At 38.3% G+C, this 14,444-nt stretch overlaps 3 protein-coding genes across 3 annotated transcripts in view; 1 reads left to right on the top strand and 2 right to left on the bottom strand.

Annotated features, from left to right (window-relative positions):
- Window positions 1-1,185: 1,185 nt before the first annotated feature.
- Window positions 1,186-1,998, bottom strand: LOC117618233 (metalloendoproteinase 4-MMP-like). The gene has a single exon (XM_034347833.1). The coding sequence runs from the start codon at window positions 1,996-1,998 to the stop codon at window positions 1,186-1,188; it is 813 nt and encodes a 270-aa protein (XP_034203724.1).
- Window positions 1,999-13,797: 11,799 nt separating this feature from the next.
- Window positions 13,798-14,250, top strand: LOC117618232 (squamosa promoter-binding-like protein 7). Its single transcript, XM_034347832.1, has one exon. The coding sequence runs from the start codon at window positions 13,798-13,800 to the stop codon at window positions 14,248-14,250; it is 453 nt and encodes a 150-aa protein (XP_034203723.1).
- Window positions 14,251-14,351: 101 nt separating this feature from the next.
- The window catches only part of LOC117618230, a 1,339-nt gene continuing 1,246 nt past the window's right edge, over window positions 14,352-14,444 (bottom strand). The window contains exon 2 of the mRNA XM_034347831.1: window positions 14,352-14,377. Coding sequence (XP_034203722.1) covers window positions 14,352-14,377 — 26 coding nt within the window. The remainder of the gene's footprint in view (window positions 14,378-14,444) is intronic.

Raw genomic sequence — 14,444 nt, 5'->3', positions numbered from 1 at the left:
TTGTAGGTCAAGATATCATTTTTATAAACAGACACACGCTCACTGACTTTTGAGATGAAAGTTGCTTTCCATCTGAGAAAATGAGAGAGGGAAGGGAGAGAAATGAGTTGCCAATGGCCAATGCCATCGACCTCCCAACCACCCACCAATACTTTTTTCGTTTTTCTTTCTTGTATCTAATCTATATGGATATTATTTTACTCCGCCAGCTTCCATACCTTCCTGCTAGATCTTCTTCTTGTTTGTTTGTTTGTTTTTCTTTAATGACAAATGAAATTCTCTTTATAGATTCATTTTTGTTCAACACTTGCATCATGGTATATGTACACACATATATATATATATATATGTATGTATGTATGTATATAATATGTTTTAATCAATGCTGTCGTCTAAAGTCCAAAGGGTCCAAACAAATTAATCACATCATTGGCCACCATGTTTTCCTTATATTGGTTTAAAGAATACCTTTTGATTAAGACTCCAATTTGACTTTATGGCTTGATTTCCCATGTAGGAAAACGATAGAGATCTGGTTGGTGCGCCCAATAATAATGACTAATTGCAACTTATATTAAAGTTTTTTTTCATCTACATATTTAGCATCTCGTTTACATTGGTTTAAGGTAGTACATGTGGTGGCACTACAGTGTAAAAGTGGGCCAAACTCTCTCCCTCTCCTCAAATGTGCACCCGAATTCGATTTACGTAGGAGAGAATCTTGAAGCAATCTAATATAATACTTCCCCTTCCTCCTCCCTAGCAAATGACCCAAAAAAACACATTGGTTTAAGGTATATTTTAGAGATCAGGCCCAACTGGAGCCCAACTTGATCCAAACTTGATGTCATATAATGCTGGCCCAAGTTTGCCTATATGGGCTAGGTTGGAGCACAGACAAGTTATACCTATTTTTCATGATTATCTCGAGAATTTTATAGCAACTACCATATTGAAACTTAAACATGGAAGCTCAAATGTGACATTTGTAAACTTCAAAACCTTCTAAAAAGAAAAAGAACAAACCTTTATGCTAATTAATGTAAAAGAGGACCTTTACTCTCTCTGATCTGATCTCGCCCCAACCAAAAAAAAAAAAAAAAAAAAAAGAAGAAGAAAGATTTTATATTTAAAAAAAAGTAAAAAAGTAAAAAAGTAAAAAAGAAAACGAAGTTGTGATGCTAATCAATTACATATGCACAAACAGATTATGATCAAAGCCAGGATGAAATTGGCCCATTTTGATTGTCTAGAAGTTCTGAAATCCACGGCCAAATTTGTCGAAATGTATGACTCCGATAAATCTCCAACCGTATAATTTGGATTAGATCCGTACAGAGCTTGCACTCCTTCAATATCATCACGCTGCAAATCAACCTTTTTATCCCTAGGCTTTAAATTCGGGTACATTATAGCCTCTTTCACCAAACTATGCCCTAACCCTAGCAAATGACCAATCTCATGCGTGGCCACCGACTCCAAGTCCACGGCCACCGGGGACTTCTCCGTCCCAAAGTCCACCGCCCACGTCTCCGCTGCATCGAGGTGGAGCCGTCCGCTCTCCGGTGAAAACGAGTGGGCTAAAATCCCAAGCACCCCATCAAACGGCTCTCCGTCCCCATGATCACCACTATAAAACCCTATTCTGATGTCCGCGAAGCCATAGTCCTCGGACTCGGCGAAGCTCACCGGAATCACGGATGCCCATCTGGCAAAAGCCCGTTTGAACACCTGTCGTATATCGGACAAGCTCAAGGAGTTGATCATGTTGTCAGGAGAGAAAGCGTAGGTGAGTGTCATGGGCGTCATGGGACGCACCCACCTAGGTTTTCCTGTAAAGTAGACGTAACGTCGTGTGCCATGCAACGTGAAGTGATGATTTGTATGCTCTGATGATAAGATTCCGGTGTCGGGACTGGCCCTCAGAGCATGGAGGTTGAGGAAGAAGAAGAAGAAGAAAAAGAAAAGGGAGAGGGAATAACTGAATAACAGAGACATGGCAGGTAGAGCCGTTAAAGGGGCTTCGAGGTTAGGGAAGGAAGCTTTAATATAGGAGGACAGATGGAAGATAAGATAGCAGACATCTTATGATAGGGAAATTATAATGGTGTGTTGTGTTTAAGGATGTGCGGTTACTACAAATGAAACATTTTTATCATGATGTGTGAAACATTTTTATTATATTCGAGTCAATGACATAATTGTGATGATCATGTGAATATGTGATCCTACTATAAAATGAAGTTTCAAATCTTGTGTTTAAGGGTTTCAATACATGGTTCAAAGGATATGTGTACTTTTGAGGGCATCAATTCAAGGAGTGAATTCACCAATATTAAACGTTCCTTACGATCATTTGTCACAAAAATGTATTTTTGACCAATTTTCTCTTTCGTATTTTCAATCGAGACGACAAAGTTATATGTTTTGACAACATTACTAATCACATTTTTTAGCACAGAGATAAAACTCGTAATTAACATTTAATATAACATTTCATGACAAATAGTTAAAATCGGGTGGAAACCCACTTATCAGTTTGGGACATCATTAGCTTTCAAGTCCAAGTTTGGTGCATGTATGGTAAAGATAATTAAAAGGGTAGCTGGCTAGCTCAAATGTCTGAAACTTGCACTCGTGGTCGTTAGGATTGTGATAATTTTTTTAGGCGTGTGGATGACTCAATCAGTCAAACTCTGAGAAAGCATTTGATTTGAAACAGTTTCATACTTTCTTGTTTGGAAAGTCACAAACAACAACCATGTTAGGCCACGACACAACCACAGTGTTGCTTCCTGACTACTTTCTATTGAGCCCCAAGTTTGTGTCTAGCTAGCTTGTTCTCAGTTTGTTAGTTCATATATAACTTGTCAACGAAGTACTTGACACTACCAAACCAACTTTTGTAACAGAAAACTGTCTTGGTATACAGTAACTTTTTGCAACCTCAAATTTCCAACTGCCGGTAGTTAGTTTATGCTGTTTCCGCTGGAAATTATTTCCCTTTACAGAAGAGTAATTGATAGGCCAACCAATATAACAACCATGGACCAGTTAATCATGGAATTAATAATATGTGTGCTTCCTTTTTATTATCAATTTTATGTTTGGCTGTCTTATCTTGTTCACCAGAAAAAGGAAAAACAATCCCAAACTATAGGAATTTTGGTAAACCAAAGTTTCATTTATGTTTGTGAAGAAACAGGTTCTAGTTCTACACGTGGCACATAGTGAAATGCACGCAAATTATGGCGATTAATGTTGCAGAGTATCCTGGATGCTTTTACAAGTCTGGCAATGGAGGAAAATTTATCAAAGGTATCTGACCATCAAGATCTAACTCGTCAATGGCATTCGAGCCAACTTTTGAGTGAATAAGTTCAAATGTGAACGCTGAAATGGTCTAACTCAGTGGAAAAGGGTCTTGATTTGCAGTGGTATCTCAAGTTTGACTCTCCATGACACATTAATAGTGTGTGGGTTGGTAATGGATCGTGTCGTGTCAAGATTATATGAATGCTCAACCCAAACCTGACCTATTTAATAAACGTGTCATACACAGGTTGACCAGTTAAGTTCTCTTGCGGGTTTCGAGTCATGTCGGATTGACTCGCTAAGTGGTAGCAACTAAAAGACATTAAAAAAAGAAAAAGAAAAATGAAGAATAAACAAATAAATAGGTTAGCGGGTTGGCAGGTTACACAGGTATTTTGGCAGGTTGGCGGGTTACATAGGTATTTTAGCGGGTTGACCCGCCATAACCCATTTAGTTAAACAAGTTACATAGGCATTTTAGCGGATGGCGAGTTGACTCGAAACCCACCCATTTATTAAACGGGTCATGGCGGGTTGACTCGAAAATGACCTGAATTTTAATCGTGCAGGTTAAACCTGCTAAATTCTGGTGCGAGTTTCGAGTTGTGTAACGGGTCGTGCTTGAAATTGCCACCCGTGACTCTCTTACTTTCGTGTAGTTTAAATTATCGCTTGTATTAAAAGAAAATATTGAAAATTTAAAATTAATTAGTAATAGTGGAGTATGAATTTCCAGGTAGTAAACAAATCTGGGCTCGACTTGTTTTCGTTGGGCTTAGATTTTCATCAAACAAAATATTCAGGGAAACATGTATGACCCATATCTGTCTAACTTCCTTCATGTGCCCTATAGGCTAACAGCTCCAGCTAAGTTAGATTAATGGGTTTTTTTAGTACAGTCTCAATGGAAGGTTTTTTTTTTTTTTTTTTTTGAGAAAAAGTGAGATACATTATTGAGAAACCAAATTACAACCGACAAGACAAAGCCGTGAGGATTACGCAAACATCTCTAACACATAAGAGCTTACTCATTGGACTAACTAATAGTCTACCCTCTTCCTGCGCGGGTCCCTATACAAACAATGTCAAGTAAAAATTAAAGACTACAATGTTCATAAGAAATGAGAACAAGCTCCTTATGTGATGTGACAGTGACGATGATGTACAATACTTATGTGATGTGATTTCTGGTAGGCCTCAAATTGGAGACACAAATAAGACCAAGCTCCTTTGGAAATAAATCTGGGCCCCCAACCCAACAATTGCCAGCTATGTGATCCTTTCCTTACAGTACAGCTCATCTGTCATACCTTGGATTTCCTGGTTCCATAGTTAGACACCAGATTTGCCATGGGACCAACACTCTGCAACCGTAGAGCTAAACGTGGGCCAGGACAAGCCCAAGTAGCTAGTTTTGAATGCCAATGCCAAGCCCCTTTTTTCACCCAATTGTAATATCAAGAAATAACAATAGAAACCAGAAGGAGTGTTTGCCAAAGTTAGGAAAAGGAAGAGAATTTTCTCGCACACACTGCCAAGGTACCTAGGGTTCGAACTTGAAGCTATTGGTATGCAAGTCAATATCCTTTTTCACTACGCTGGACCCGTTGGCAGAAACCAAAAGGAGTTTTATTCATGCACTGGTATGGAGTTTAGTTAAATCTCCATCATTCGAAACTCCCTTATTATAGAGAATATTACCCCGAACGCAAACATGATCAAAGTGGTTGATTGATGTATGGCAGAATTTTCCAGTGGGTTACAGTAGAAGAGCACTATGGAATGGAGACCAAAATCCGAGCTCTACGTATATACCTGACACACTTTTCACAAGGTTCATCAATTGAATTCAATGGTTCTGGTGAGCCCTCTGGCTCATCCATCCAAAGCAGCATGCATGTGACTCCTCTAAAGGCACAAAGCTCCAATGGAATTGAATTTTGTATAGTAGACATCCTTTTAGTTGTCGATATGAAACAGATGATTCAAAATGTGAAGTAAATGGGGAGATTTCTGTTTCACATATATGGAGTTGAAATGATGGGAGATTAGCTTTTAGCTGGTAGGGTCCATATAATATCTGTATATATATATATATATCTATATATATGTGCAATATTCTGCACCCACTTTTCTTTTATCAACTCAGAAAGATGGAGGGTTGTGCGGTAAGCAGCTAAGCATGGCCCCCAGATTGACTCAGCAGTCTCAGATTCATACAATTAACTTCTCTGTCAGTCTCGTTTTTGGCTCCACACACGTCTTTAGGTTTCATTTTTTCGGTGAAAACTTTCCATGTGTTAAAATTTGTGAATGGGATTTTTGCTACCCTTTCGCTTTACCAAAACGAATTTTGCTAATGCAACTAATGTAACTCTCTCTCTCTCTCTCTGTCCTATATATTCTGGATGGATAATGTTATATCAGAGCTGTGTACTGTGTTGTTGGTTTGAATGATTTTCTTTAGGAACAGTGAACTTTGGACTTTCTTTTCACAGTGAAAGGTCGCAATCATCTTCTCTTTTCTAACTGACTTTTACCACCCTTAGTCTTTGTATCTCAAGATCTGCTCGATCCATTGGGTGTACCTTCTTTGAGGAAGATTGATTCTCTCTGGATATATACGATCATTATGATATGACGTATTTATGGATATTAAAGATGCCTTTATACTAAAGCTGGAAGGTAGCTACCTCTCTACAAGAACAAGGACTTGATAAACAGGTCATGCGTAAAGTTTATGACTGTAAATATGATTACCATAATTGTCATGCTTTAAATATAATATCCGAATTCTCGTACAATGATTATCTCCAAGTGAAATTTAAAACATGGTTTCATGGTCCCCCCCCCCCCACCCCCCACTCGCCCACTCCTATCCTAATATCATCATCACCCTTAAAAGATGAACCCAGAAAATAAAATTAAATAAATAAATAAAATGGTCCCCCCCTAATGCTTTCTTCATCTCTTTTGTAATCCTTGTTGGTGTTTCATTAAAAGAAACAACGTAGCCTTATGCTCCCCATGTATCGTACACTCAGTTAACTTGCACGCTCATCTCTCTGTTACTAGAGTACTTACATTTTTTTTTTTTTTTTGAAATCATGGTCTGTTTGGACACGTGTCGAGTACCCACTTTGCCATGCAGTCAACAAAGCTAAAGTACACAGTTAGAATTTCCTACTCCTCACTCACTCTCTCTCTCTCTCTCTCTCTCTCTCTCTGCTTTCTTGATCTTATTCGTTTGGGGAAAATTCTAAAAAATTTCCCGCAAACTACAAAACCACATAAAGTTTTTGAGCTCTGAGTCTTCTGCGCCTGTACATTTAAAGAGACCATACGATGCACAAGTGAACTTTACGACCATACACGTGGCACAATCGCAGCTGTCAGAGTTTTAATCAGTGGCATGGGTCCCACTTCTTTGGATGCTCATTTCCTCCTCAGTCTTTTTAACCATAGGCATTGATGGCAAGCCAGGAGAAGCGCATACATCGCGATCATATTATTCAATGTAACAATTACGTTGTGTTATATTATGATTAAATTATAATCTAGTTTACCCAAATTTACATATGTAATTGTACTATGAATCTGGGGTATGTACAAATAAATACATACACGTGTTATAATATAAATATATTAGTAATATCACATATTAGTACAACTATAAGTGTCACACATGTTTTATATATCCTCTCTCTCTGTCTCTCGCACAATTTAATTAATCATTCAAGAGATAGAGAGAGAGGTATAAAATAAGGGATGTGGAAGTTATATCCAAATTTACAGTTAATATTCACAAATTATGCATTATTAACTGGAGTGATAAGTACATGCTACATCAAAATGATTTTTTTTCTTTCTCAAAATTAAAATGAAAGTAAAAGGAAAAGAAAAGAAAAAAGAGTTGACAAGTGACGGCCGGGCAGTAACTAATATGTGGTTTTTTGTTTTGGTTTGTGGGTGCACCGACTGCTGCTTTAAAAAGTCGTCCATAGTTCCCTGAATAGGAGCAGACAGCAGAGTCCTTTTGCTTTTACTCAATTATCATAGTTAGTTTTTACTATTTTACTTGAAGCAAAAGTGACAGTAATTCCAAGACCTTTTTTTCACGGTCGTTCTGCAGCTGTCTGGTACCGTTTGGGGATAGCTGTTCAAAAAAGTACTTCGATCTGTCATTGTTACTGCATTTTCCCCGATTTCCTATAGTAATGTCTGGACAATTTGGTTTGTTTTGGATCCGAATAATTGTTCCAAATAAAAAAACTACTTTGAAACTATATTGTTTTCACATTGGCATGCATTGCCACTTGGGATTCTTAAGCAGTATCCTCAATTGTTTCGTTTACTTATATTATAACACGTGAATAAATAAACTATGATAAGAAGATTTGTCGTATAATTTCTAATAAATGCAGAAACAAAAGAGTTTCTAGATAACTTGGTACGTGTTAATGACTTTAGGTTTCAAAACCACAATTTGTCAGCAAAAACAGTCTATGCAAGTATGAATTATTTTTCTGACCATTCAAAAACAATGCCAATAAGGAGTGGTCACAATCAGCCAATGTGAGGAGTAATATTTGGAAATCATAGATCTTTTTTTGTGGATGATGATGATGGATCCCAGTTTCGACTATTGGGTATTCACAACCGAATTTATGTCCTGCCCAAACTTAATTGAGAGATTTACTATTATACCTAATATAGGAGTCTAAATTATAAAAAAAAAAAATTATATGAAATAGGCTTTACAAACATACCCAACTTCATTTACAATATAATAAAAACGTTTTTAACTTCTTTTAAATTACAAAACTGCCATTGATTTCTTAAAACAAATCCAACCCCAAAACCTTATAAAAAAAGTATATAACTAAATATCTCAATGTAATTCTAATAGCAAAGAAACAAGATCTATGTACATGTATTTACTTGTAAGTAATCAAACTGTTGAAATTTTTTCGAGCTTGTCCCCATGCAGATCCGTCACTGGTCACAATTATATTCAATGATTTCACTCACACTATTATAATATGGGTCATTATGTCGAAAGTCTACGATGCTGGAATATGTTTGTTTGCGAGCAAAAGAGTGGTGGACATTCATATCATTATTTTTTGAGTACGTGGTTGGAGAGAAGACCTCACAAGGGAGAAAATATATGAGTGGGGTACGTAAAATCTCGAACCCAACTTTTCATCCTATATTAATTGTGGAATAATAACATTGCTATCCACCATCCCAACCAAAATGATCGCATTTGAAGGTGGAACCCAAATGAATTTCAGTTTTATATATAGAATTATATATATAAAAAGAACACCAATCCTAAGAATGAGTTTTGAGAGGGAGAAAAACTCCGTTGTAATAGGGATAACACTGTTCTACTATTTTCGACCAATATTGTTGTGATTTGTGAAAGTATTATCATGTGCTATTCCTGTTTTATGGAAGTCTTTCTCGTTGAGAAGGGACATAAATGTGGGTTTTTAGGAGTTTTTTTTTCCCCCTTTTTTAACTAATTGATATTGGGAAAATGAGAAGGTTAAAAAAAAAAAAAAAAACCCCAAAAAAGGGTGTGTGAGTTGACCTATTTCTCTCCAACTTTTTGTGGTCGGATGAATAATATGAAGCTCAAAATATTCAGGCAAGTTCGTACAAGAACCGACAAGTATTTCATTGCACGCATTTTTTTGTAAAATTTTTGTACAAAATTAGTAGGGTCGCATGACCAACAAAAATGGTATGGTCAATGCACGAATTTGTAAATTTTGGGTTTGTTAAGTTTAAGTAAGAGATGAAATGACTTAAAGAATGACTGACACCAAAGTTAACACCTATATTTGCAATTTATTTATTATTTTTTTAATGTCAAATTTTGTCAATGTTGCCATGAAGGCTAGGTAGATAATAGATATGATTTGAAGCTAATTTGAAATTTTGTCAATATTATTCTCTTTTCAATGAAATAAGTTATTTACATTATTAATCTGTTAATTGTGAAAGGTAAGGCACTCATGCTATATATATGTCATGGGGACCCTATAAAAGATTTTACTTTCCCTACAGAATCAGGTACATGTCCCACCATGATGGTACCGGATACCATATTGATGTCCTCTATGGTCTGTAACCAACCTTTCATGATCCCCTCCCTAAGCTAGTAGCTACCAAAACAAAACAAAACGAAACAAAAAAGAAAAAAGAGAGGAGAGTTTATAGCCATCATCAACCACATTTTTGTCTTTACACAAGTGAGCCCCCATCGTAAAATTTCATGTATTTGGGCATTCTTTTGAGTAAATAATAAAACCAAAGGCAAGATACACACTTTTTTTTTTTTTTTTTTGGATACAAGTAATATTTAGAAAGAGAGGAATTGAATTAAAGACTTCGAATGCAGGTGTAATTACAAATTCTTCTTATACTTTAGCAAGCAAAGAGTAAAACCTCATTATGCCAAACATATTTGTTCGTATTGAAGAATGTAGAGTATCTTATAGGAAATTTGATCAAGTAAAATATTATATATAAGTGAGTGATTTTATTAGAAAGGCTTAATTACACCAACGTTCTTTGAAACTTTGATAACGTGGCAATGGTATTTTTGTAATTTCGTACACATGAATTATTATCGGCTAATTGGGTGACTCACGTGGCACGTGAACCACCTCCACATAGATAAATAACTAAAAATTAAAATAAATCATAAAAAAATATATTCAAATAATTAAAAACCCTACCCAGCCCCCAATCACTCCCCCAGTAGCCCCAATCCTCCCACGCCCATCCCCATTCTTAACAAAAATCCACCATATCCACCCCCAACCCACGCAGCACCAGATAACCAACCAACCACCAAAAGTCATCATAGCACAACCTCTCTCTCTCTCTCTCTCTCTCTCTCTCTCTCTCCGCTAAAATTTATCAAGACAGCCCACCCAAAATTCTTCTGATTACTGTTCAGCCTTTTGCTCATCCGATTCTTCTTTCTCTCATCTGCATTTTTTGTTAACTGGCCTTAAATTGTTCAAATATGTAATTTGCTCAAATCGAAACCACTGTATGTAATCTCATATTCCCAATCATAACTGTCTCTCTCTCTCTCTCTCTCTCTCTCTCTCTCTCTCTCTCTCTCTCAAACCTAAAACACAACTCAGATCAGGAAGGAAAATATATAAACTCAAAACAAATACAGAAACATAGAAAGGAAAATCATTCAAAATTTGAGAACCCTCGAACAAAAAAACTATTGAGGCCCAAAAAATTCAACTCTGGGCCCAAATATATTTATAGCCCAGTACAGCACTCAATCGAGAAAGGAGCCCGACTGGGGTACGCATGAATTTGTTGTATGCGCTTACACAAGTTATAGTCTACATGCCACGCCAAGCCAATATGAGCCTATAAAATGTAATGGTTCCATGAACCAGCGCTCGTTGTCCCGTCAAGCATCGCTTGGCCCAGCCATAGCTCATTACAATATGGCAGAGCCCGAGCACAAACACACCACACAACACGCAACGTCGAGCGAAGAAAACCTTTATTTTAGTACCGAGCCACGCTACAAGCTTAAGTGGGCCCAAGCCACGTAAATGTCTGAGGCTTGCTGAGTGGGTTGTGATATAAATGGTTACGAGTGTTCATCAGGCCCATTGTTTGTCCAAGAAGTTGAAGTTTTGGGCTGCTTAGGAGCACCAAACTCAGGCTCATTTCTTGAGTCCAAATATATGGGTAAGCATAAGAGAGAAAAAATAGCTCAGGACCTTGAAGAAATAGCCCAACACCTTAGAGAAATGGCCAAGCACCTTAGAAAATATCCCAGCACCCTATTAAAACCAAATCAAAACCAAGCCATCGTTAACCACCAAGTGAAACCCATGTGCACGGGCTGCTGGAAGTAAGACACATTTTAGACCAGCAAGCTTTGGTAGGAAAACCAGGAGGAAAAGTAAGAGATGCCTCACCCATGATGGAAGAAGTCAGCTGCAGGAAAACCTTGGAACCCTAAAATGCTCTGTCTCAATGTGCTTGGATTAAGGAATTTTCACCAAAATGGATTGAATCAAAAGAAGTGAAGGGAAAGAAGGGAGAGGACTTGGCAAAATTTGGGGAAAGTCAGCTAGGGTTCCTGAACCAGAATGGGCTTCCAGCGCCTATAAAAAAGGACATCTCCTACTCATCGTTTCAACTCATCCAGAGCGAACAAACAACCTTAATCACTGCTGGAAGCTTCAATTTCAAACTGTGCTCTTCCATCTTCTTCCTTTCTTTCTCATGAACCATCCAGAGCACGACCAAGCAATCGGCAAGCTGCTGGAAAATCTACTCAAGCCACCCATCCTTTTATCCCCATCTCTCCCTCTCTTCCCTCTCCCCTTGATTTGAACCTCTGTTTCCCATAAGAAATCCAAGCTTTCTCTCTTTATTGCTAAACTCATAGATGCTTAACTCCTATGCCACAAGCTTCTCAGGCCAAGCAATAATATTGATCTGTAACAGTTGTCTGTCTTGTTGGTGAAAGGAACCAAAGTGCTTTCTAAGGCTTCATGAACTTTTCGAAGCACTCTTAGGGCCTGATTCTTGAACTCGAACACATGGGCAACTTCATCCATTTTCTCTTTACAGCAGCCCAAGCCCATTTGCAACTGCTAGAACAAAAAATCCCTTTAGAAACCAAATTTGGGTTTTGTCTCTCTCGTGTAAATATGGGTTTGCCTCTCTTGAATTCCTCCGAGATCCCAAAAATAGCTCTGTATTATTGTGAGCTTTGATATTGCATGTGCCCGAAGAGTGAGCACTTGAAGCTCTTTAGGTATTTGTTTGTGGCTCTGTATTAAATTTGTAGTGACTGAAAAAAAAAAAAAAAAAAGGTAATAAAAGCCGAAATCCCATATGGGTATGAAAATGTGAGGTCGATCAAAAATTGAGAAATGAGAATGATACTTCTTTCTCTCTCTTTTTCTCATTTGTTTTTTTGTTTGTCTGATTTATCTATTTTTTTCTTGGTTTGGAGAGAGATTGTCAATCTCTCTCTCTCTTTGGTCGCCGAAGTTATGAACTCGCGATGCAAGGAGGCATGAGTGGTGGTCGGTAGACAGGATTGTTGCAACTGGGTAGGGTTTTTAATTATTTGAATATATTTTTTCTGATTTATTTTAATTTTAGTTAATTTTAATTATTATAATATTTAATTATATTTTTATCTATGTGGAGGTGGGTCTACTTGCCACATCACTCACCTAATTGCTGGATAATGATCAATGTGTATGAAATTACAAAAATACTCCTATCACGTTATCAAAGTTAATAGATTTTTAGATGAAGTTGACGATATGAGTAAAGTAAATCACCAAATCTCAATAAAAGGGTAAAAATAGGCCATTTTGAGTTTGAATAACAAAATGAGACTTGACTAAAATTTCAGGGAGTAGGTACTAAAATTTCAGACTTGACTATAATTAAGCCCTATTAGAAGTACTATTTTGAGACATTTTGTAAGAAAAATGCATGCTGCGGGACTAGGTAAATGTTTAACTTGAAAACGATATTGTTATTGGATAAATTAGTAGGAAGCCACGTGTCCGTCTCTCTTTCTGTTTCAGTACCCTCTCTGGTCTAATCACAAGTTTACCTTTCTCTGTCTCTCTCTCTCTCTCTCACATACTGAATACTGATGATAGCAGTGACTCTCTTCAATCAAATCATTTTCCAGAGGAGCTTGGCTGGCTCCACCTACCACTGTTCCCACGTGCGCTCCCGTGTCCGTCCATTCCCTCTCACGTGTCACTGGGCTCTCCCTCAATCTCTATCTCTCTCTCTCTCTCTCTCTCTCTGAGCGAACTTAAAATTTGCAGCCTTTTGCTTAATCACTTTAACCCCATTGGTGTAGAACAAAAGAAACCCAGAGAGAACCCTTCACTGCTCTCCCTCTCTCTCTCTCTCTTCTGAAACCCCTTTCCTCTTATATATGTGATACCCAACCAGCAGGCAACTCCTACAGCCTGTTGCTCCCCCATTTCTGTGAAAATCTCTTACACCTTATATATATATACACACACACATATAAATACCCTAGCAGCTAGTCCTTTATCTCTGCCTATAATTTGTACCCAATATTACCACCAAAACTGTCCAAACCCAAAACCCATCTATCTATCTCTATCTCTCTCTCACTCTCTCTGAGATCAGTGGAGGAGAGATATGGAAATAGGTGGGAACATGAACATGAACATGTTAGGGCATGATCATAATAATAATAGTCACATAAGCAGCAGCAGCAGAGGGCAAAATGGTAATAACAACACCTGCCTCACCAATTGGGATATATGGGGTGGTGCTACTTCTACTTCTGCTGCTGCTGCCGCCACTAACTCATTCTACTCTCCGGCCGCCGTCACTGTGGCCGCCACGACGGGGGCTTCCAGCTCCGCCACGTGCTCCGAGGCCAGCGCCGGCGGTCACGCGTTCATCATGGGCCATCCCTTGCAGCAGCAGCACTCTAGTTTCTACGGCGGCGGGGCCCGCTCCCACTACCATCCGGACCCACACCTGATGTGCTTGAAGCTGGGGAAGAGGCACTACTTCGAGGATCATGCTCGAGCTCATGCTCATGCCCTGGATGATCGACACGTGGCGGGGCTTCCGGTGGGCGTGATGAGCAAGAGAGGCAGAGGAGGAGCGGCTGCAGCAGCGGCGCAGCAACTGTATGGGAGCGGGCCTACCCTGGCGTTGAAGGTGGTGCCGCGGTGTCAGGTGGAGGGGTGCCACGTGCCGCTGATGAACGCGAAGGAGTATCACCGGAGGCACAAGGTGTGCGAGATGCACTCCAAGGCTTCCAAGGTCACGGTGTTGGGCCAAGAGCAGCGCTTCTGTCAGCAGTGCAGCAGGTCACTTCCTTTCATTTCTTCTTTATTTTTGTGCTGAATTCTTATTATTCTTATTATTATTATTATTGTTATTCTTATGGATAAAGTTGATAATCTGAACTACAATTCCTTTCCATTTTTATTAATATTTTAAATATTTTAACCATTTTTTTCCAGAAAAAAAACTGGCACCAAGTGAAAATTGCCATCTTGAACTTGATCATTAGAGAACAATTGTTTTTGGTTTATCAT

The sequence above is a fragment of the Prunus dulcis genome, chromosome 2 (genome assembly GCF_902201215.1).
Source record: "Prunus dulcis chromosome 2, ALMONDv2, whole genome shotgun sequence".
In the NCBI taxonomy this organism is placed as follows: domain Eukaryota; kingdom Viridiplantae; phylum Streptophyta; class Magnoliopsida; order Rosales; family Rosaceae; genus Prunus; species Prunus dulcis.
This window is presented reverse-complemented; position numbering and strand designations above follow the sequence as displayed.

Excerpts from the sequence above, each read along its gene's own strand:
- LOC117618233 (XM_034347833.1), bottom strand. The coding sequence starts at position 1,998 with ATGTCTCTGTTATTCAGTTATTCCCTCTCCCTTTTCTTTTTCTTCTTC.
- LOC117618232 (XM_034347832.1), top strand. The coding sequence starts at position 13,798 with ATGGGCCATCCCTTGCAGCAGCAGCACTCTAGTTTCTACGGCGGCGGG.